At 40.4% G+C, this 20147-nt stretch overlaps 2 protein-coding genes across 5 annotated transcripts; one reads left to right on the forward strand and one right to left on the reverse strand.

The window, feature by feature from the left end:
- Positions 1-239: 239 nt before the first annotated feature.
- si:ch211-282j22.3 (ER degradation-enhancing alpha-mannosidase-like protein 3) lies at positions 240-13290 on the reverse strand. 4 transcript variants are annotated; one of them, XM_040157726.1, is made up of 22 exons: positions 12789-13290; positions 12118-12561; positions 11926-11971; positions 10620-10720; positions 9741-9780; positions 9472-9584; positions 9032-9185; positions 8651-8785; positions 8363-8468; positions 8040-8137; positions 7744-7869; positions 7563-7646; positions 7085-7168; positions 6350-6474; positions 6003-6168; positions 5553-5710; positions 5328-5445; positions 4422-4595; positions 3914-4079; positions 3585-3776; positions 3392-3454; positions 240-2430 (listed from the first exon to the last, which is right to left on the reverse strand). In XM_040157726.1, the coding sequence occupies exons 2-22, from the start codon at positions 12279-12281 to the stop codon at positions 2168-2170; spliced, it is 2676 nt and encodes an 891-aa protein (XP_040013660.1). In that variant the 5' UTR covers positions 12282-12561; positions 12789-13290; the 3' UTR covers positions 240-2167. The 4 variants fall into 4 exon arrangements, with proteins under 4 accessions (XP_040013660.1, XP_040013659.1, XP_040013658.1 ...); XM_040157725.1 differs by having other exon boundaries at positions 12755-13290; XM_040157724.1 differs by having other exon boundaries at positions 12118-12641; positions 12755-13290.
- A 998-nt stretch (positions 13291-14288) lies between these two features.
- anxa3b (annexin A3b) lies at positions 14289-20142 on the forward strand. The gene is made up of 14 exons (XM_040157177.1): positions 14289-14532; positions 15018-15057; positions 15170-15217; positions 15490-15577; positions 15804-15898; positions 15997-16110; positions 16354-16444; positions 16569-16648; positions 17132-17188; positions 17748-17841; positions 18559-18654; positions 18831-18889; positions 19269-19391; positions 19590-20142. The coding sequence occupies exons 2-14, from the start codon at positions 15046-15048 to the stop codon at positions 19647-19649; spliced, it is 1017 nt and encodes a 338-aa protein (XP_040013111.1). The 5' UTR covers positions 14289-14532; positions 15018-15045; the 3' UTR covers positions 19650-20142.
- The last annotated feature ends 5 nt before the right edge of the window (positions 20143-20147 follow it).

Consider the following 20147-nt stretch of genomic DNA (forward strand, 5'->3'; position numbering starts at 1 on the left):
TGAATTTTAATGTACCACATAACCACCAGAAACTTAATAGACTAAGAACTGTTTGCACATCTTATCTTTTCACACACACACAGACATGGATGATTCCTAAGAAAATGATTTTTCCTCTGACATAGCATGTCGTCTGCAGAGTGCAGCAATAAAACTATCCAGTTGTCTCCAATTACATTTACAATGCAGAGTGAATTCTCAAATGCAATAAAAGAGGGAAGGAGGTTGAAATTGTGAATTGGAATTTATTGACGAGACTGCCTCAGCTCACAGTAAGAAACAGAATACAGAGAAGATGTGAAACAGAAACCGGAGCCATGTCATGCATCTCTTTTGGCACTTTTTGAGCTTCAGCCATTGATCATCAGAAACCTCAGAAAAAAATAACACAATTAAATAGAATCAAAACTAATTCAAAAAAATTCCCTACTTCTTGTCCACGGTCCTTTTTTCTGTGTGAACAGTAACGTACACAGTCCTGAGGTATACGGGTTGGCAGTGCCTCATACTGACTAAACACAAAAATAAAATGTGATGTTGGATTAAGACTTGAAATGAACTCAGCAGCATCTAGAAAAGGTCCACGGTACAAACATAAAAGAAAGCATACTTCCCCACACATACTTCAGCTGACATTTCATGTACGTCAAAGACAAAAAACACGCAACAAATTGTAATTGAGAATAAGTCATGTGAAATGAACAAATGTTGTCAATTGTTGCATACAATTATTACACATAATAATGCCCAAAAAACTGTATTTTTAATCTATCTATTTATCTGTCTGTCTTTTGGAAACAATGTACATGTTGAACGTTACAGTTCAACAGCAATTTGGATGATGCAAAAACCTTGCTGTACTCCAGAAATCTTAAAAGACATCACTATTGCAAAACAAACAAACACACACACACACACACACACACAGACACACGCTCGCAAAGACAAGCTGTTGTCTGTCATTTCTGTTTGGATCTGCCAGAGATGATCATACCCGTGTTTCAAAGTGCGCAACAATCAGAAACTGCAGACCAACCTGTGATGCTGCATCTGGGGCTAACCAGGGTTATTGTACATATAGACTTCAGGTGCATGTAAACCAGCTTTGGTGATTTTTGCAGTGTTTTTAAGATGACATAATTAATTACGACTTAACAATGATTACACAGATATTTATGGTGGCAGAAAAAAAAGTATTTTACAGAAAAAAAAATACCCAAACTGAATTTCAAAAAATTCACGGTGATCAATCCTGCAGACTTCTTATTCTCAATTCCTTGGAGGATGACTTTGAAAAGATAGGAGGGTTACATCCGATAGCGATGATGTTTTAGCGGAGATGCATTCTTGGCTATTATAGTTATTACACACCTAGCACGCACACGCACACATCATAGCAAAAAGGAAATGCAGAACACACACGCACAAAGGTTTTATCAAATGGGTCAACCTAGCAAACTGCATTCACTCTTGTAATTCCCTGAAGTTGCTTACTTTTAAAAAGTAAAATAAACTTTCCAAATTGGCCCCAGTTCTTCTTCACCTACTGACATTATATGACTGAGAGGTCATGGTAGCTAACACCACCTACTGGCAGGTAATTCGCCATTACTGAATATTCAACAGTACTTGTTGACGTGAAAGGTGCAATCTAGATTGAAAACAAACGGCCTTGCATAAAAACATAACTGAGAACATTTTTGTTGCTTTATCTACGGTCTCCTCTAAGGTGAGGTCACTTTAAAAATTCTAGTTAATGATCTACGTCATTATCACCACGTACACCTTCTATGTGCCAACAGTAGCAATACTAGAGGCCAGGTTTAGGCAGCAACAGCCCAGCCGTCTCATCCTACAGTTTTTGGCCATTAACTACCTAGTTTACACTCATGAGATCATAAAAACCCTCATTTCCTGCAGCAGACAGAATACAAGCTACACTGGACTGTCTGTCTAATAAACATAGAACCATCGTTATGTTTCAAAGTCAAGGCAGGATGGGAGTGTGGCCATCACACTGCTTGACTCTCCTCCATCGGCTGTAAACATGCAGGCTGGGTCAGTTAGGGCTCCAAGTAGGGCAGTGAGGGGCTCTGAGGCACATGCCATTCAGAAACTGACGAGGGATCAGTGTTAGGAAACTTGGCTGCTTCGTGATCTGCAGCGGTCAAGGGTTTGTGTTTGGTCCAGAGTTTGGGGTTTGAGATGAATCGGCTGAACACGGTTCAGTTCTGTCATTCTCTGTTGCCTTTGCGAAGAACTGCTGCTGCTCCGATTTTTGTTCTCCTCTGAGCACCTCTTCCTCAAGAAGTACCCCTTCTTTTTTCAAGACAAACTCCAGGGTGGGCCCAATGGCTGCTCCTGCCTCCAGCTCCCCCTCCTCGGCCAGGCGGAGTTTGATATTCATGCCGACAGGTTTTTCTGTCTTATCTGGACAATGGAGGAGAGCCAATGAAATGGAAAATTGGAATGAGAGCAGAGAGAAGAATTACATCTGAGAGATTAACTAAGATTTGATGTTTGATGTCATTTTGTTCTTAGCTGGAATTGCAGTTCACCTTCGCAATAATTAGCGTCATTCTGAATGCTGAAATCCAGCTGTGAGACACATCATTTGCCCCAGTGTCATCTAAATTGGATCATGGCATTTTTTGAATTGGACAGAGATGAGTAACACAATGCTGAAGTGCTCTGAAATGTGCTGATCTGGGCTCAGTGGACTAGAAATCAAGAACAATATCAAAATGCAAATTCAGTAGTGAGATGCATTAGTACGTAGGTTAATATCACCTATTTGCCAAATCAGTGCAATGTTAACAAATTCAGAACAAAATTGCAGATAGAATGTTATTTTTTTTAAGCACTTGAAAAGATTCACAACACGGACAACCATTTTGCTAAAATGTCTAAGATACTGTGTGTAAGAGATCAAAAAAATGCAACAGACTCCTTCCCAGATTTTATCATGAAAAGTCATTACCAGGCACTAAGGAACCGTGACCTGCCAGCATCAGAAAGATCAGCTAATTCATGCATCTGTCACTTTCGCTCTCTTTCTCCTTATGAAATGGTTTGTAAGTGACAGCTAACCAATTTAAAGGATAAGTCTGGTGATATTCTGTATTTTTCCTGAAAACAAATTCCATGAAAAAACCAAAACTCAACTATGAATTGATTCATCTAACAACTGCTGCCTGTATACCTGCATATATTTTGAGTAAATCCCACTTATACTGTCACGCTTTCTTTAATAATCACTACAGCATCCCATCGGCAATCGAAAATAGTCCCCGGCAAATACATCATTTACTCCTGTTTAAAAAAAAATACAGTGCTCAGCTGTTTCAGGGAATTATTTTTTAAAAATTACATATAACCAGATATTTGTTACCTGTTTTAAAGATGTGGGACTTCAGTAGGAATGAATGGACTTTGAACTGAGTGCTGAGACAGGCTGTGGAAGTTGAAAAGTACTGAATGACGGTTGGTTGGTTTTAGTCTTGTAAAAGGGATTTCTTGACGATAACAAAAATATAGAATATCACCAGCCTTATCCTTTAAATCTGTCTCCTCCTGGTTCTCACCATGTCCCAGCTGCCTCTCCTTGGGCAGCAGCAGCACATCCACATTGTGATGTTCCTCCAGGGCAGCCGTGAGCACTGCACCCTCACGACTGAACAGGAAGACCAAAGCTAGGGTGATGTCGTCTGTGGAGTCTCCGTCTCCGACCATCTGGAAGAGGGGTGTTTCCTCACTATTACTTCCCTCACGGTGGTCTGAAAAGTCAATAAGAGAATAGTGAGAATCAGTTCATTTCTATCAGGTCCAGTCAGGTTATTCTAAAATCTGCTTATTTAGCATTGAGTAGTACTGTAGGAAAAAAAAAAAGGTTGATCTGATTTCAGTTCCTTACCTATAAAGATGACTCCTATGGCTCCGGCCTCCTGTAGCCAACGAGCCTTTGCAGCAAACATGCAGTCACCACGCAGTGCAAGAGCAATATGGCCCTTAAGCTCCACTGCATTATCTATTGGCCCACAGGCAGTGTAGGGGGAGGCTTTCACTATGCTACCCTTCACCTGCGGAACAAAAGTTTGACTGTGTTATTGTGAGTTACTGTGTATCTAAAATGGGTGGAGATAAAGTGAAGTGCCGGTAAAACAAAACAGATAACATCTGCAAGTTCGGGAAGAAATCTGTAATGTAATTTTAAAAGTAAATATTTTGGCCTTGGCTAAAAACAAGCCCATAGTTGTCATCAATTGTACTGTTTGTTAAGGTCCATCTTTTTTAATCACTTAGTGATTAATGATTTCATAACATCATTAAACACCTGTGTCTGTATGGTAAAAATATACAACTTGTCTGCAAGATTTGATATTTTCGCTGTATAACATATTACTGTCACATTAGAGGCTCACCCCGTGCTCCTGTTTGGAGAGGTCCATTCCAAACTTGGCAGGTCCTGCTGTGAGGACTGTCCGACCCAGAAATGGGGGGGATATGAGCTGAACAACATGAGGCACCACCTCCTCTTCCTCCGGTGTTTGGCTTACCTCTGCCACAAGTTTTACCCGGTACACTCCTTTATGCTCCTAAAGGTATATTATTTAGAAAACTGGATTGAAAACAATTTATGTAATAGTCTATAGTAGACTACAGTCCAGGCATTTTTTACATTAATTACATTCATTACCTTGACCCAATTTTCCCTTCATTAACTTTACTATTAACCCAATTCTTAAAAAAGTAGTAGTTCCACTGAAGCAGACTTAAGGCATAAAAATGCATGGTTCAACATTTTGTTTGAGTGCATCAATGAAGCCAAATGGACCAAATAAGGTCAGAAGTGAAAACATCAGACAAGTACATAAAGTAGATAAATTGGGGCCCAATACTGTTTATGACTGATTTGGCCACCTGCCTTTGACTTCATGTCATAATAACACACATCTCCCTTAATATATTGATCTTTTTAAATATCTGCAACTCCATGACTGCACATTTGAGTGACTGGATACTACACTACTATAATACTTAAGAGAAACATCCTGCATTGCATTATCCAAAACTAAAATGCTAACATCATGGTTAGATGAATTACTACAGCTGTAAAAATTGCTGTTTTAAAGAGAATCAGTTTGGTGCATTGACTCAATTCTAAACGGATGTATCCTGTTAAAGATGTTGTTGGGACAATGTTGGGGCTTAGTACCTTTATACTTATTACTCAGATTTACTTGCCTACAGTTATGTGTCACTATATACATAGATAAAATTGGACAAGACAGGCAGAACTTCAGGTTTTGAGGGGAGTATAAAAATACCTTTCGACTTCCACTGTTTCCTGCTGTGACCTCATTCAGTGGAGTGAGAGAAATGCCCATGCTTTTCAAAAACTCCACTGGCTCCATGCCATTATCATGGAGTGGTAGTTCAATTTCCCTGTAAAGTACAAACACACACAGGTTAACACTCAAAATAATAACGGCTACCGTGTTCCATCCAGTGATTTCACTCTGAAAAAGAAAAGCCCTTGCGACTTGACACACCTGACAGGTGAGGGGCGGAAGGCTCGTCCTACCCCAGTGAGGTACTTGTAGCTGTCCCGGATGGTTTTTGCAAATGAAGGGTTGTTGGGAAATAACGTCTCTGTGCTGGGGCAGGAGTGTGTGAAGAGATCTTCTTCTTGAGAAACAGGAACAGTCTCCTGGAGTACATGACCCATGGTTAAACAAAACTTATCCGCTCTTACACTGATATGTCAATTCAAATATGAAAGGGTCAGTTGGCATTAATACACAACAATATACAGTATAAATGATGACAATACTTAATAATTACCAATTACATTAAATAAAGTAGTGTCATTAACCAAATTGTTTTATACGGAGCTAAAATACCCTTGTCATGTTTGTTTGAAGTATAAGCTTGCATCAATCAGAGATTCAAAATCAAAAACTGTAGGAGTGATGTGTTAGTGATAGAGTAAGAGCTCTCACCGTAGTGTTGCCTTGACAGGGCGGCTGGGTGGTAGAGAGAGATACAGGGAGGAGGTGAGCCTCTGTTGTGAAAATGTAGTCATCAATATCGATGGGCAGCTGGCTCTTCTCCGAAAACAGCAGGTACAGGTATTTAAACATCTCTGCCAGAAAGAAGGAGTCCATCCTACACTCATACGTTAACATACATAAACACAGACACACAGGATTCTTTAAACATTTATCACAGATGTTTTGAGGCTCCAGTACAACAGTTATTTAATCAACATACAGAAACTACATATTAACAGACCACACCTTCTAAAGTACGTTAAAACATGTTTGTAATGGTATTTCTCTCACGATACCTGTCTTCATGTGCCCCAGTGCGGACATCTTGCACAGCAGCAAACCCGCAAGGCACCCTGGCATAGGCATTGAGCTTTTCCACAATGGACTGTCCCACTCTGAGGTAGTAGGGGTCACCAGTGGCCTGCAAAAATCAAAATATAATCTTGACCACAGGTCTGACATAGTACGTTCAGTTTGCAATGAAAAAGCTTTGTGTATACACTGCAGAGACCAAAACATTATGGCCACCCCTGCCTAATATGCCGTTGGTCCTTCACATGACGCCAAAACAACTCTAACCTGTGGAGGCATGTTTGTGGTTTATCCCTCCTCAGACCACTGTTGGTAGGTACTCACCACTGATGACTGGGAGCATCCCTCGAGCCTGCCATTTCGGAGCTGCTCCAAGCCAGTCGTCTGGCCATGATGATTTGACCCTTGTCAGAGTTGCTCAGGTCTTTACACCTACACCTGCCCATTTCTCTCATATCCAACACGGTGACTACTAGAACCACCAGTTCCCTTACTGTCTAATATATCTCAGACCCTGACATGTGTCATTGTTATGACATAATCGACCTTATTTACTTCATCTGCGAGTGGTCATAATGTTTTGGCTCATTGGTGTACAGTACAAGAGTGGAGTAGTTTCATTAGCGAGCCTACTTCTAACAGACCTGAACTTTCCCATTATTAAAGAAAGATATTGTAGTTTATTTCTGCCTCTGACACTGTGCAGTCAGCTTTTTTACCTTATAGAGGTAGTAGGTGCTTTCTGCAAACTCTGGTCTCAGTAGGTGTTGGCCCCAATGAACTCTGAACTCTGTAGTGAAAGCCTGTGGAGAGATTAACCAAAGAAAGAAACAGTAGTTAGTGACGCTGGCTTCCTCTAAAAATTTTTTCTTTACATTGATGGATAGATTTTACAAAAAAGAACCCAAAAGAAATTTCCATTTCTTTCTCGATTTGGCATTTTCTACAGCTGCTATACACCTACAGTATATATACACTATACTACTATAGATATTACACACCAACTCTAGTATAGTTATGTCATAACTTCACATGTACTGGGTATTGGGGTATATAAACAAAGATATAAGGGGAGGGGCGGGCCTGTTAAACATCATTGTCTGGACAATGGCATCATCCATCGGCCCAACCCTCAATACTTTATCTATGCCAACTAAATGTCATTAAATAGAGCAAAAAATAGGATAGATTGCTTACCTCTGGAAGGAACTTGTGCTGTTTGGTGACTTGGTAAAGCATCTCATGAGTCTCAATAGCTGGTTTCAGATCTCCTCTTAAAACCTGTGTGAAAAATAAAGTGTCACTCCTGCAATATGCTTGCAACAATTTCTATAATTAAAATGAAATAACTAGCACTTGTCTTGACAGGATCCCTGACCTGTAAGCCAGGGAAGAATGCCAGGAGAGAGTCCATCCAGCTGCGCACGCTCACAGTTGGGTTGTGCATGTGTACATTGAGCAGCAGGGGAGGCTGACTGATGTACTTCATAATGGCACTGTAGTGCTGTTAAAGACAAACATCAGGAAAAGCTGATTAGGAAACACTGAAAAATGTCTTCAATCCAAGCAATATAAACAAAACAAATGGTAGGCTAATGATGTTGCAACCAAACAGACAGACTATAGACTTACAGACTACGAGTTTATGGAAGGACACAGTGATGGAGAACTTACAATGTTGAACCTCTCCAGAAAAACATTATCTCCTAGAAGAATGTAGGCCTTCATCAGATATTCATAGTATGAGTCGATACCAGCACCGACTCCGCTGTCTGCAAACACAGAAGTGAGAGGGAAGTCAAATCACTGTAATATGGTTCAAGTATAGAGCTGTGCTTGTATGTACTGTATGTGTATTTCTGAACTATCAGTGTTCTGTACTCTGTTGACCGCCCACTGTCTGTGTGAGAAAATGTGTGTTTCCAGTTTTTATCTCTTGCCTTTACCAAAGTTTTGATGGTTTTACACTATGCATGTGTGTGTTTAAGTTGCCTCACCCCTGCGGACCCATTCTCCATTATGGATATTGATGACAGTCCCCACCAAGTCACTTCCTCTCTGTCTTCTCTCCCAGAGGACATCCATAGCCTTCCTTGCATTTTCCTACAAATATAAAATCCTTAAATTGTTTCTGGTAAAAACAAGTACATCAGCTATAATTGGTAAGAAAACTAATATTGTAGTGTATTTCTTATATTTCAGTATCTTCACATTCAGTGTATATTAAAAAAAACATTACAAACATAAAAAAGCCAAATTTCTAGAGAGGCAGAGGGATGTATTACCTCAAACACAGACTCTCCTGACATTCTGCTGAGGGCAGCAAACTCCAGGATCATTGTTCCTGCACAGGCTGTGCAGGTGTCTGATTCCGTGCCTGTGCGTGAAAGTGGGTTCAGGACGCCATACCGCAGATTCACCTGGTAAACCAAAAGAGGAAAAATTACTGCTGTAACTTCACTTAGCTCAAATTAGTTTTAGTTAGTTACTAAAATCAGAAGTATATTCTTCATTAGTCTCTCTGTGAGGAACTGTTCTCTATCAATGCAAAGACTCATATGTCAGGGTCATTCATAATAAGATCTGATAACAGGCTGTCTGCTACATCTGCAGATTAAACAACTAAGTAAAGATCCTGTGATATTTAACAATAAAGTGAGGAATACCTTAGGGTAGGGAAGGCCACTAGTGGTGTTGAAGGCAGGCAGTAAGCGATGGCCCAGCTCTTTGGCCATGTGTAGGAGCTCATCTTGATACCATTGCATCTTGTCCCCACGCTGACGGAGCATGTCAGCCATCACGTGGGCTCCCAAAAGCCCTCTGGGGAAAAGTAAATGTAGGAAGAAAAGAAAGATTTTCTTTTAAAAATACAAATTTAAGTAGAAAGGTTAAGGTGGAAAGGTTGAGATACTTTATACAGTGAGAAATTTCTGCCGAGTAATTGTAATATGCTGTACTGATGTGGAATAATTCTACATTAAGAATTATTCAAAAATCCAAAGACCCACACTTGAGACAAATTTTGTTATTGAGACTAATCTATTAAAAAGAAAATGTATGTATATATACAGTACAAAAGTAAAGAAATTACAGACACGTTCCATACCCCAAAACCCTGATGTTGGTCTCAAACACAGACACCACCACATCGTTGTCCAGACGTACATCCCTCACAGCCTTCCGCACTGCGTCCTCAAACTCATCAAGCTTGTTTAGCACCTGTTCACACATAAACAGACAGGAACCAATACATCTACTGTCAAAAGGGGGTAAACAAAAGTCCGAAAACACACGGTGAGAAAAAAAAAAAAAGGCTCAAAAACAAAAGCAGAAAAAATACTTTCATGCTAGTAAGCAGGAAAAACAAATACTAACCACCAGGGTGTCAAGGGTGTCAATCAGTGTGAGAGAAAACCTACAGATAAAGAGGAAGAGATGTTATGATGAAATGCACAGCACAGTGGAGCTAGTGTCCCGCTTTGCCATTGCTTCAGTTTAATTTGTAATCAACCACTGACTGTTAAATGTCAAATCTGTTGCATTTGCAGTGAAATTACGTTATGCAACATGTGTGGTACATAAAGCATTGCATTGTAATGTAAGTCCATTTTACTGCCTTCTAGTAAATTTCACTTTACAAAACTTAAATTAGCACCAACTTCATGTATTCCTGAAAAGATTGAATCTGATATGGAGCAGATGCCCTATCTGGTTTGAATTTTGAACAGTATTATATAAGCAATGATTACTGAGTCCCTGTCTTATGTGAAGATGCAAAATGTTTTTCTTGAAGTTTTGACATCACATAAATATTACCTTTAGTGTTCCTACATTCCCTGACATATTTGTTTTTCTCAATTTAATGCTTTATTTTATAGTATATAGGCCAGTGACAGGAGACACAAAGAAGGTCCTCCTAACTTTAGCTTTTAAGTTTAGATTAGGGTGTCCTGCAACTAAAATTGGAAGGTGGATACAAACCTGCAAAAAAAAAAAAAATGCATGGCAAACTTTTTAAGTCAGGAGTTTAAAAAACAACTGTAGCACAGATGTTCCAATGCTGTAAAGAGGCACAGAGCTCCAAGCCAGTTACTACAGATATTAGACTTTAAAAAGACACTTATGGCTTTGGTCTGAACTGATGCCAACTGATGGATTAAAAATACATGGCTTGTTTGCTTGAGGGACTGTTGTTGCTGAATTAACTTCACTGGATCTTTCTAGGCTCCAGATGCCAGTGGACGATGAACGTACTTTCCCAAGGAGTCATCTATGTCGCCTCTGTTGGGCTCCTGGCCACGGACTCTCCCTCTGCAGCTTAGAGGCATCAGCTCGTCTGCTGGATAAGCATATTTCTGCAACACAACCAACAGTGACGGTCTTCAGGCTCCATTTTACAGTCTACAGAAAAAGGTGTCATTAAGGAAAGATGGCTGGAGGGTTGAAAAAGAAATGAGCAGTCCAAAGCTTATCCAACTGCTGCACCACTAGTGGGACAGTTTTTTGTTTCCCACTCACCAATTTCCCCAAATTTTACCAGCTACCTATTCCAGCTATTCCATGATTGAGATTGAGGACAGATTCCAATTTGGTAGATTTCAGTTAGTTACTAATAGATAGCTTGAATGAAAATAGATGGCTTGAATGAAAATAAATAGGCTCTGGGGTCCTGAGGACAGAGCTTACACCTGACCTTCAGGGACAAAAAGCACAGAAACTCTATAAAAGCATAAATTCTAACAAAGGAAAGTACTTGGTTAAAGCATTTGTTGGCTATTAGCTACTAAAAGGAATTAATATCAACGGTTTCTTTCATAGCAAACAGTACTTCATAATGGGATAATATCACCTCTTTGTCTACCATGTACATCCAACACTCGGTAACACAACTCTCCTCAACTAAAAATGATCTTAATGTTCGTAACTTCCATCATACATTTCTTACCAACATGTGTCTTTGCAACCTCTAATAAACCTACACTTGGCTTAGTTATAGTAAATTCTTATAGACATTTTTTGCCTTTCTCAGCTCTAGCACACAATCTGGAAGATAATGCTCCTTTCTCATCTCTCACTCTGCCAGGCCCAGCTTTGTACTTATACAGACCCGGGTTACATTTGAAACTCTGAACCACTGAATGAATCGAGCCACCCATGACCTGATTGTCTTTGCCTGTACACTCTCATTGATTGCTTCGCGTGAGGAAAAGCCCGACTCCTGGATCACAGAATGTTCTGCTGGCATCTGTTGCACCAGGCTGACATTGCAGCTGCAACCAAATCCTCCATGTCTGCTTTCTGCACAGCCGCACTGGATCAAATCCAAATGCGGTGAGGACTCTGAGCAGGCATTGATTCACACTTTTCTTTAGTAGATGACCCTGCTGAAGGCCACAGGCCAAAACATGTTGGTCTTACAATGACATTGTTCTTTATACTAAATATGTTACTGGAGCTTTGACCGCTTCAGTTTTTTATTTGACTCCCCTCTGGACAACTGCAACATGCAAATATAAATGTAGTGGTACTAACAATGATTACATCCACCTGAACAACTTACCATGTAACTGCCATAAGCGTGATCAAACATTTCAAGAATCTGGTCCCTGCAAAAAGGGAAAATATAAATGAATCAAATAGAAAATGGCACATACTCTGTGATATTTTATCACAATATTGCAGAGACTTTTGCCATCACAAATTCAGAAACACACATAAACAGTCTTAATGTGTCTGTCTGGACATTCTTTACCTGATAACAGTCTTCTCCTCTGGTGTCATGCTCTGGCCCTCTTGACATTTCACCCAGCCAAGAAGACCGGTGATTAGAAGGGTCTTAATCATCATCATCATCATCATCATCATCCCAGCGCCAGAAGGGTGGACACAGCAAAGTTTATCTCTTATTCTCCTCATGTAGTTTTGCCTCGCGTTAAGCGTTAATATGGACAAACAAGCTCCTGTCCTTTGTCCAACGCCCACAGAAAATCAAACAGTCCAGCTGGCACAGCTGTCCTCCTTTAGAGCCCCAATCTTCCTCATTTTGGTGGAGAGTCGGCTGCACAGTTCTTGCTAACGCCGACGGACGTTAGCTACCTCGCAGCTCCATTTCCATGTCTCCACTGTGCTTGGTCTGTAGTTGATCCAGCCTTGTTACGACCACCACATGCCACACACAGAGCACTCCAGCTGACCACTGTCCATGTACACACATGTAAACAACAGAGACAGCAAGCTAAAGCTTAGCCTCGATAAACAACATCTGTTAACGTTATCCTGTAGAGGAAAAACAAGCACTGGCTTACTGGAGGAAGCCCAAACAGCGCTGCCAGAACACGTCTTAAATCTAGAAATGTGAAGAGATATGAAGGAAATAATAAGGTAGTTACCAAACTGATGGCAGACTGAGACAGTGCTACTAACCCTCGTTAGCCATCACTCTGCTGTGGGATCACTGCCGCTAGCCAGCTAACAAGTTGCTAGCTCACTGTCAACCTTTTAACAATGCCAGTTAGTTACAAGGCTACCTACATATAGCGTTAGCGAGAGAAAGTCAGCTTAACACCTTCATCTGAAAACAAATGGTTCTCTTCCCGTGTAAACTGATTGTCATACAGTTAAATGGTCGATGACACGTCCTCAAGTATAATGGCCACATAGCGCCCTGCCGGCCGTCGAGTACCGAGCTGTCAAAGTCCGGGCAGGATTTTCGCTACCCGGCTACTACTACTACTACTACTGCTGCTGCTGCTGCTGCTGCTGCTGCTGCTGCGGGGGCTGTGCGGCCAAGGGTGAAATTTCTGCCCCGCACATAGGGTCTTAGGCAAGCCTCGCTCCTACGTAGGCTAACGTCCCTTTCAACAAGTTCAACCCTTCAAGTGTTCATATTTAGGGTTATATAACGGTTAGGTCAGGGTTGAAGTCTGACAATGTAACGGACGTCGGGTGGTGGTCCAGTCAGGAAGGAGGTTCCCTTGCAGACCTTACTTAGGGCATAACTCCCCCCCAAGCAAAGATTGTAACAAAACACGTCACAAGGTAGGAGGAGTCAAGGAGGAAATATAATATAAATTAATATAAAATAATATGATATAAGATTTAGATTTCACACGCCACAGATCTATGGAAACTAACTGGTAGATTTGTAACTCTGCGAGACAACTTGCTATCAAACTGAAGAACAAAAAAACGAACAAACAAAAAAAACTGTAGGTAAACTCTAGTCGACTAAAGCTGCAACAATTAGTCGATTAAGCTATTAGTCAGTTGACAGAAAATTAATCTGCAACTATTTTGTTGTCTTTCTCAATTTGTAAGCAAAAATGTCAAATATTTGCTGTTTCTAACCTCTGAGATATGAGGATTTGGTGCTTGTCTTTGTCACACATGATATTAAACTGAGTATCTTTGAATTGCAGCATGCTGGTCACACAAAAGATATTTGGGGCTCTTGGGGTGTTTTATTATACACATCTCGCCCCCCCCCCAGGATGCTAAGCAGAGCGATCTCTGAATTGTGCTTCGACGGAATTGAACATTATTTTTGAACAAGTGCCCAATAGCCTATATTAATTTTTTTTTAATTTGCATCCAATATATAATTATGAGTTAACTAAGGATTGGCTCAGTTCTGCTGAAGGAACTATACAGAGGAACTGATGAAATTAAGAAATAAGTCCAACTGAAAACTTTTTTTTCCCCCTGTTTCTCAATTTCCTTCCTCTCCCTCTCTGACTCATGCTCCTTCCCCGAGAGGCAAACATGACTTTGGACCCACCGCAAGTTATCACGGAGCCTGTCGCGTTATTACTGAAGCCCAATGGCCTCTGAGGACGCTACAGTGTTGGGTCGTAGACTGAAAGGTCCACTGCGCAGCGGACGATGTCAAGCCCCCTTTTTTTTTTTTTTTTTTTTTTTTGTCGTGAGGTGGACAGATCGTTGCGCAAGGAGGTCCCGGCGGCGTGAAGTATCTGTGCAAGACCTGTGACATGGCAGAACCGTTGCTGTTTACAAATGAGGAGGAGTCTGTGAGAAACGTCTCCGTGATTCCGCTTCCCGCAGCTGATAATGGGTGTTGCCTCCTGAACTTCACTGGAAGGTGTGGCGATTTTTGGCTTTGAAACTTTGACAATCCCTCCTCGGACATCAATCCTACCCTCTCACTTAGGTAAGACGAAAAATACGGGTTTTTTTTCTTACCGTTCTTCTGCACACAACGTTTATGATCGAAAAACTTCACTCCCTGTCTTTATTCCACGCTTCGCTGATCGGGGGGGGGGGGGGATGTGTATTTTACACTGCAGCGGTCGCCACTCAAACGTTATGGGACTGACTTTCGCCAGTCCTGGTGACGCACGCGTATCCCGCCGGAGCGCGTCGGCTTGCCCGGCCGCCAGCCGTCAGATGAAGGGTGGTGAGCGCGGACTCGTGCGGGACGAATAAGCCCGTGGATTTTTGTTAACGTTGGCCCAGGTGGAGGCCTCAGAAAAGCGCTGGCCCAGTTAAAGTCAGGGGGAGAGGAAGTGGAGGAGAAAAACGCGCAGAGAGCAAAGACAACCAGGGGCAGGAGGCCATACCTGAAGAAATACATTAGATCACTATACAGACATATTAAGGTATTAATACTGTATGCTTTTCTTTCCTTCTCCCTAGTTTAAGACCTCTCTCTACAAACACAACAATGTCCGCTTGGGTGAGTATTTGTAGATCTGTGAGTGGTGATATGGTTTAAATTACATTCTACCCTTAAAATAAAAGGAAATAATAGGTGATAATGCAGGCATATTTGTTGACTCCTATTGTAGGATGACTTGGAGCTGCTCTTTGACTCCCCCTCCTCATTGACTGTGACAGTAAGTCGGACACACCTTTGCCTTTTAGTGTGCATGTCCTGTTCATGGATATTATGGTAACGATGCTTGTGATTGTTATCGTGCGGTTTGCCCGAGTTTTGATGGCTCCTGACAAATGGGAATGCCTAGAATATGTAATATTATCAACAGCAGATAATAGATTCACATAACGATAACATAAGTGTTATCGTTCTGTGTTTACAGCGTGGTTACTGGGATGTCATTTCTCATTTTTATGCATGAACCTGTGAGCATGTTACTGTGTTTATCAGTCCAGTGCAAGAGGAACTGTAAAGGACAAGGCAAACTTTAAAGTGGAAGAAGATGTGGCTGCGCTCAGGAAGGCCATAGAGGGCCTTGGTAAGATAATGAGTTACCATTATCAGCATATATTCTAGGTACTTTTCTTTATCAGAGAAACATGTAAAGCACATTAATCACATTTTACTTAGTGTGCGCACATGTCAGTTCGTGGGGGGGGAAAAAAAACAACAACTTTATCTTTTATGTAAGGTTGTAAAACCATTGAACTTTCCAAGTTCAGTGTAAGTGGTAAGCCTGTTTTGTGTTGTCCTCTTCTTTATAGGTACAACGGAAAAAACACTGATTGAGGTGTTGACCCAAAGAAGTAATGCTCAGCGTCAGCTTATCGCTAGGGCCTATGAGAAGGCCACGGGAAGGGTACGTCAATGCATATTTAATTTCAAATAGGAATTGTGGGACAAAGAGAAAATGAGAAGTGGAGTAACGTTTGTGTATCATCAACCTCCCTCCATCAGAAATTAGTAGCTGACCTGGAGGGCGACACCCACGGGGACTTTGAGGACTTGTTAGTAGCCTTGGTCACACCTCCTGCTGTCTATGACTGTCATGAAGTCATGAAAGCCATCAAGGTGAGATTGTGTGTCCTAAAAAGTGTCTGGCTCAGTGTTTAAAAAAAAAAAAAAAGAAACAGAAACCAGTTCTACAAGTTGCACAAATTGCACAGTGTAATTTGTTTACACAGACTGATTTTGCCTTAGATGTTTTTTGATTCATGAAATTTTACTATATATGCATTGTGCTCTCAGAACTCTTATCATTTTTATTATCTTTATTCACTTTTGTACATCACATTTTGTGTGTATCACATACAGGGTGCAGGGACCACAGAGAGTACGCTGACAGAAATCTTTGCTTCGAGATCCAACAAACAGATCCGCGCCATGGCTGAAGCATACATGGCAGGTTCGTATCGTCATCACCATGTTTTTGTAATTTCACAGAATATATAGTAACTCGAATTATTGTGGAACAGATGCTGTGTGTCTGAGTATGTTGAAATTCTTTGTATTGTGCCGTTTCATTGCAGAAACAGGAAGAACGATGATTCATGATCTGCAGGAGGAGGTATCTGGAGATTATGGGAAAGCACTGCTCATCTTAGCCGAGGTACAATACATTAACATTAAAACAGTGATGTGCTATCTGATGGCATTTCCAGCAAATGAGAATCAGACCCAAAGCAATAAACTTACTGTAGCCAGACAGCTCTGGCTTAGATTCCTATCCTATCTCAAAAAATGTCATACATAAATCAACCCACACCTTAATTTTCCTCATATCCAAAGAAGCCACATAATGAAAAACCTCATATAAAAAATGTTTTCATATTTCTGTTCTAGAACTGCAGCTAAAACTCATATTTACTGATGTGAGACAAAACAACACAATAATACAGTCAGAAAAGTTGTTTTCTACAAGATCTGTAAATCTTTGGAAAGCTGTTATGAAGTTACAGTTTTTACCTTAGATGTTGGATTGTGACAATGATTTTAAAAATTCCATTCAAAAAGGCTCAACGCTTAAATTAATTTCTGAGAAAATGCGCAATATACTGAATTTATTCCATTCTCTTCCGTTCATTCTCACAAGGGGAAGAGAGACGAGAGCACCAATGTGGATGCTGCCAAAGCTAAAGCAGATGCTAAGGTATAATCACTACGTTGAAGTCATTCATTGTGTAATCGCCCCTTGTTTTTTCCTCTAACAAACAAATTATGAATACTTCTGTTTTTTCAATGATTCACAGCACTGCCATAAAGCCCATGTGTTTACTGTGGCAAGCATTTGGTAGTTTGAATGATGTTTTATGGATGTAAAGAAATTAGAGCAGTGCCATTAAAAAATTACACTCTAGAGCAGTTTAGTCAGTGTGTCAGACACTTCTTTCAGTTGTTAGTTTGACATTTTAAGCTTGACCGCATATATTCATAGGGCTCGAGGGCACCACTCAACTCAGTTAACGCACCTTACTTGCTGATTCAAGTCTGAACCTGGTCACTTATTCCCATGCTCAACATGTCAGTGCTTGTGCTGCAATTACTGGATTTGACCATGAAAATCCTAAAAAAAAAAAAGCAAAACTATCCTTTAAATGACATCATGCACTCTTTCTGGACTTTCCAATGACAGAACATTTAGATTAATACTCTAAAGCTGTACGTCTGTGCTCACACTGACCTTCATTCCACCGTTTCATTCCATCCAGGTGCTGTATGAAGCAGGGGAGAAGAAGTGGGGTACTGATGAGGACAAGTTTATTGACATCCTCTGTCACAGGAGTATTCCCCAGCTTCGACAGAGTGGGTACACCCCTTATGTATCTTCAATGTTGATCCAAGTTTAAGTAAAAAAACAAAACAAAAACAAACAAAAACACTAAGAGTCTACAACCATGCTAGTTTACTCTCTGAGGCTGTACTTTGGCAAAACAGTGCATAGATCTAAATGCTAATGACAGCATTGCTAACGTGCTCGCAATGACAATGCTAACATGCTGATGCGAAGCAGTTATAATGTTTACCATGTTAACCATCTTAATTTGGCATGTTAGCATGCTAAACTTCATTAGTTAGCACAAAACACAAAGCTGAGTTACGTTGAAATTTTATTAGTTTTGCAGGTATTTTAGTCATAAACCACAGCATTGGACAAAATAATATTTTGACCTGATGATGGCGCTAAATGACAAGTATTAGTTATTTTTCAGGATTCATCCCCTGGGCACCATGGATACCTGTATTAAATTTCACGGCAATCCATCCAATAGTTTTCAAGAAACTTCACTAAAAGCCAAAAATGTCAACCTCATTGTGGTGCTAGAAGAAAAGTTGGGGGATGCCAAAGTCATTATTATTCGTTATTCCCAACAATGTCCAACAGACTTAACATTTCCATTCCTAGATCCAAGGCACCAGTGTGGCTTTAAAAAAAAAAAAAAAAAAAATCATAAAAGAAATCTGTTACACCTTTGACAGGGGAAAAAAAGTTGTATTCAAATGTCTCTTAACTTTTGGCAGCTCTGGTAGAGTACAAGAATATGAGCAAGAAGACTCTGCAGGAAAGCATTGAGAGTGAGATGTCTGGAAACCTGGAGGAGCTGCTAGTGGCTGTCGGTGAGAAAAATGTGTAGCATTGTCTGCCTGATTCTCACGCTAACATTGAACAGCGGCCCATTTTTATTCAATTAATTTATATTGCATCATTATTATCATGTGGGATAAGCGAATCACGGCACATTTGAGAAACATTTATTACAAAAAACTTCAATTAAACTTATTTTTCTGTCTAGTTAAATGTGTGAAGAACGTTCCGGCATACCTCGCCGAGAGGCTTTTCAAGAGCATGACGGTAAGCTGAGCAAAATGTCCAATGAAATCCACATATTGTTTGGTTGCACTGTGCGCCCTTTTTATCCACAGTAGACAGTTGCATTGGTTACTAAGTGGTGTGGAAAGGAATGTTAAGCCACTGTTTTATTGCTGCTGATTTGACTAAATGCGCAACATTGGTGGAAATGTGCCAACAGGCCCTAAAGCAAAAAAAAAAAAAAAATGTAAAGCTGTGCAGACACAGAAGCAACCATTATTGCAAGCTACAGGATCCTAAATTTTAAGTGAATAAGAGGACTCATGGCTGAGAAAGTAGATCCTGCATCTTCATTTGATCTATAAAGAACCTATTTACACCCTTTGTTTTATCCCAAAGTTCATTGTGCTGCTTTGTCCAGGGTTTGGGGACCACAGAGTCTGTTCTGACCAGGATACTCGTCAGCCGCTCCGAGATCGATTTGTTGGACATCAGAGCAGAGTACAAGAAACTGTTTGGATGTTCCCTCTATTCCCAGTTAGAGGTCAGTACATATACCCAGAGATAAAAAAAAAAAAAAAAATCCCAACAAACTCAACATATCAATAGTTCAGCAACGGTTAAATTCTATGTTGTCGATTTAGAAATTGAACAATTTTGTTTACATGTTCATGAACCACAAACATGATTTCTTTTTTTCTTTCCCTTGTTACCCCCATTTTCTCTCGTCATGTTTCTCCAGTCTGAAGTTTCAGGCAGTTATGGTAACGCCCTCAAGGATATCTGTGGCCAAGATGACTAACTCCTCCCAACTCCTGTGATGAGAAACATATGTTGTGAAGTGCAGCTTTACCCCATAGTAGATGAGATGAACTGCATCTAATGATGTACAGTCGCTGACCTTTTTCATTAGATTCATACTGATACACTGGCCTGAACTTAGCCCCGACGATGACTGGAACTAACCATCGAGAAATGTTTTTTAATGTGGAATTCCAGTACTATGCGACCTGACATTGATGTTTTAGCTACGGTGCAATGCAGACTGGTTGATAAAACAACAAGACTAAAGTAGAAGCTGATATTCATGGAAATGAAGATGCAGTTGAATGTCTTTTTTTTAATACATAAAGTTGTCTCTATTCCATGTAACTGATAACTGTAGATTTCTTAATCAAGTATTTTATCTTCTGGTATATTGTAACACAAATAGCCTAGAAGTTGGCAACATGCACACAAATAGCCAGTGTCATAACTTTCATGTTTCAACAAAATAAAAATACTATATTCTACTATGGGA

Source organism: Xiphias gladius, chromosome 20 (assembly GCF_016859285.1).
Source record: "Xiphias gladius isolate SHS-SW01 ecotype Sanya breed wild chromosome 20, ASM1685928v1, whole genome shotgun sequence".
Classification (NCBI taxonomy): Eukaryota; Metazoa; Chordata; class Actinopteri; order Istiophoriformes; family Xiphiidae; genus Xiphias; species Xiphias gladius.

Bases quoted from the DNA above. Each gene is read 5' to 3' on its own strand.
- si:ch211-282j22.3 (XM_040157726.1), bottom strand. From the start codon at position 12,281: ATGAGGAGAATAAGAGATAAACTTTGCTGTGTCCACCCTTCTGGCGCT. The intron at 11,972-12,117 runs GTAAAGAATGTC...CCCTTTTTGCAG, and splicing joins GAGGAGAAGACTGTTATCAG to GGACCAGATTCTTGAAATGT. The intron at 9,781-10,619 runs GTACGTTCATCG...CTTTATCTGTAG, and splicing joins ATAGATGACTCCTTGGGAAA to GTTTTCTCTCACACTGATTG.
- anxa3b (XM_040157177.1), top strand. The intron at 16,445-16,568 runs GTTCGTATCGTC...GTTTCATTGCAG, and splicing joins GGCTGAAGCATACATGGCAG to AAACAGGAAGAACGATGATT. The intron at 18,890-19,268 runs GTAAGCTGAGCA...TGCTTTGTCCAG, and splicing joins GGCTTTTCAAGAGCATGACG to GGTTTGGGGACCACAGAGTC.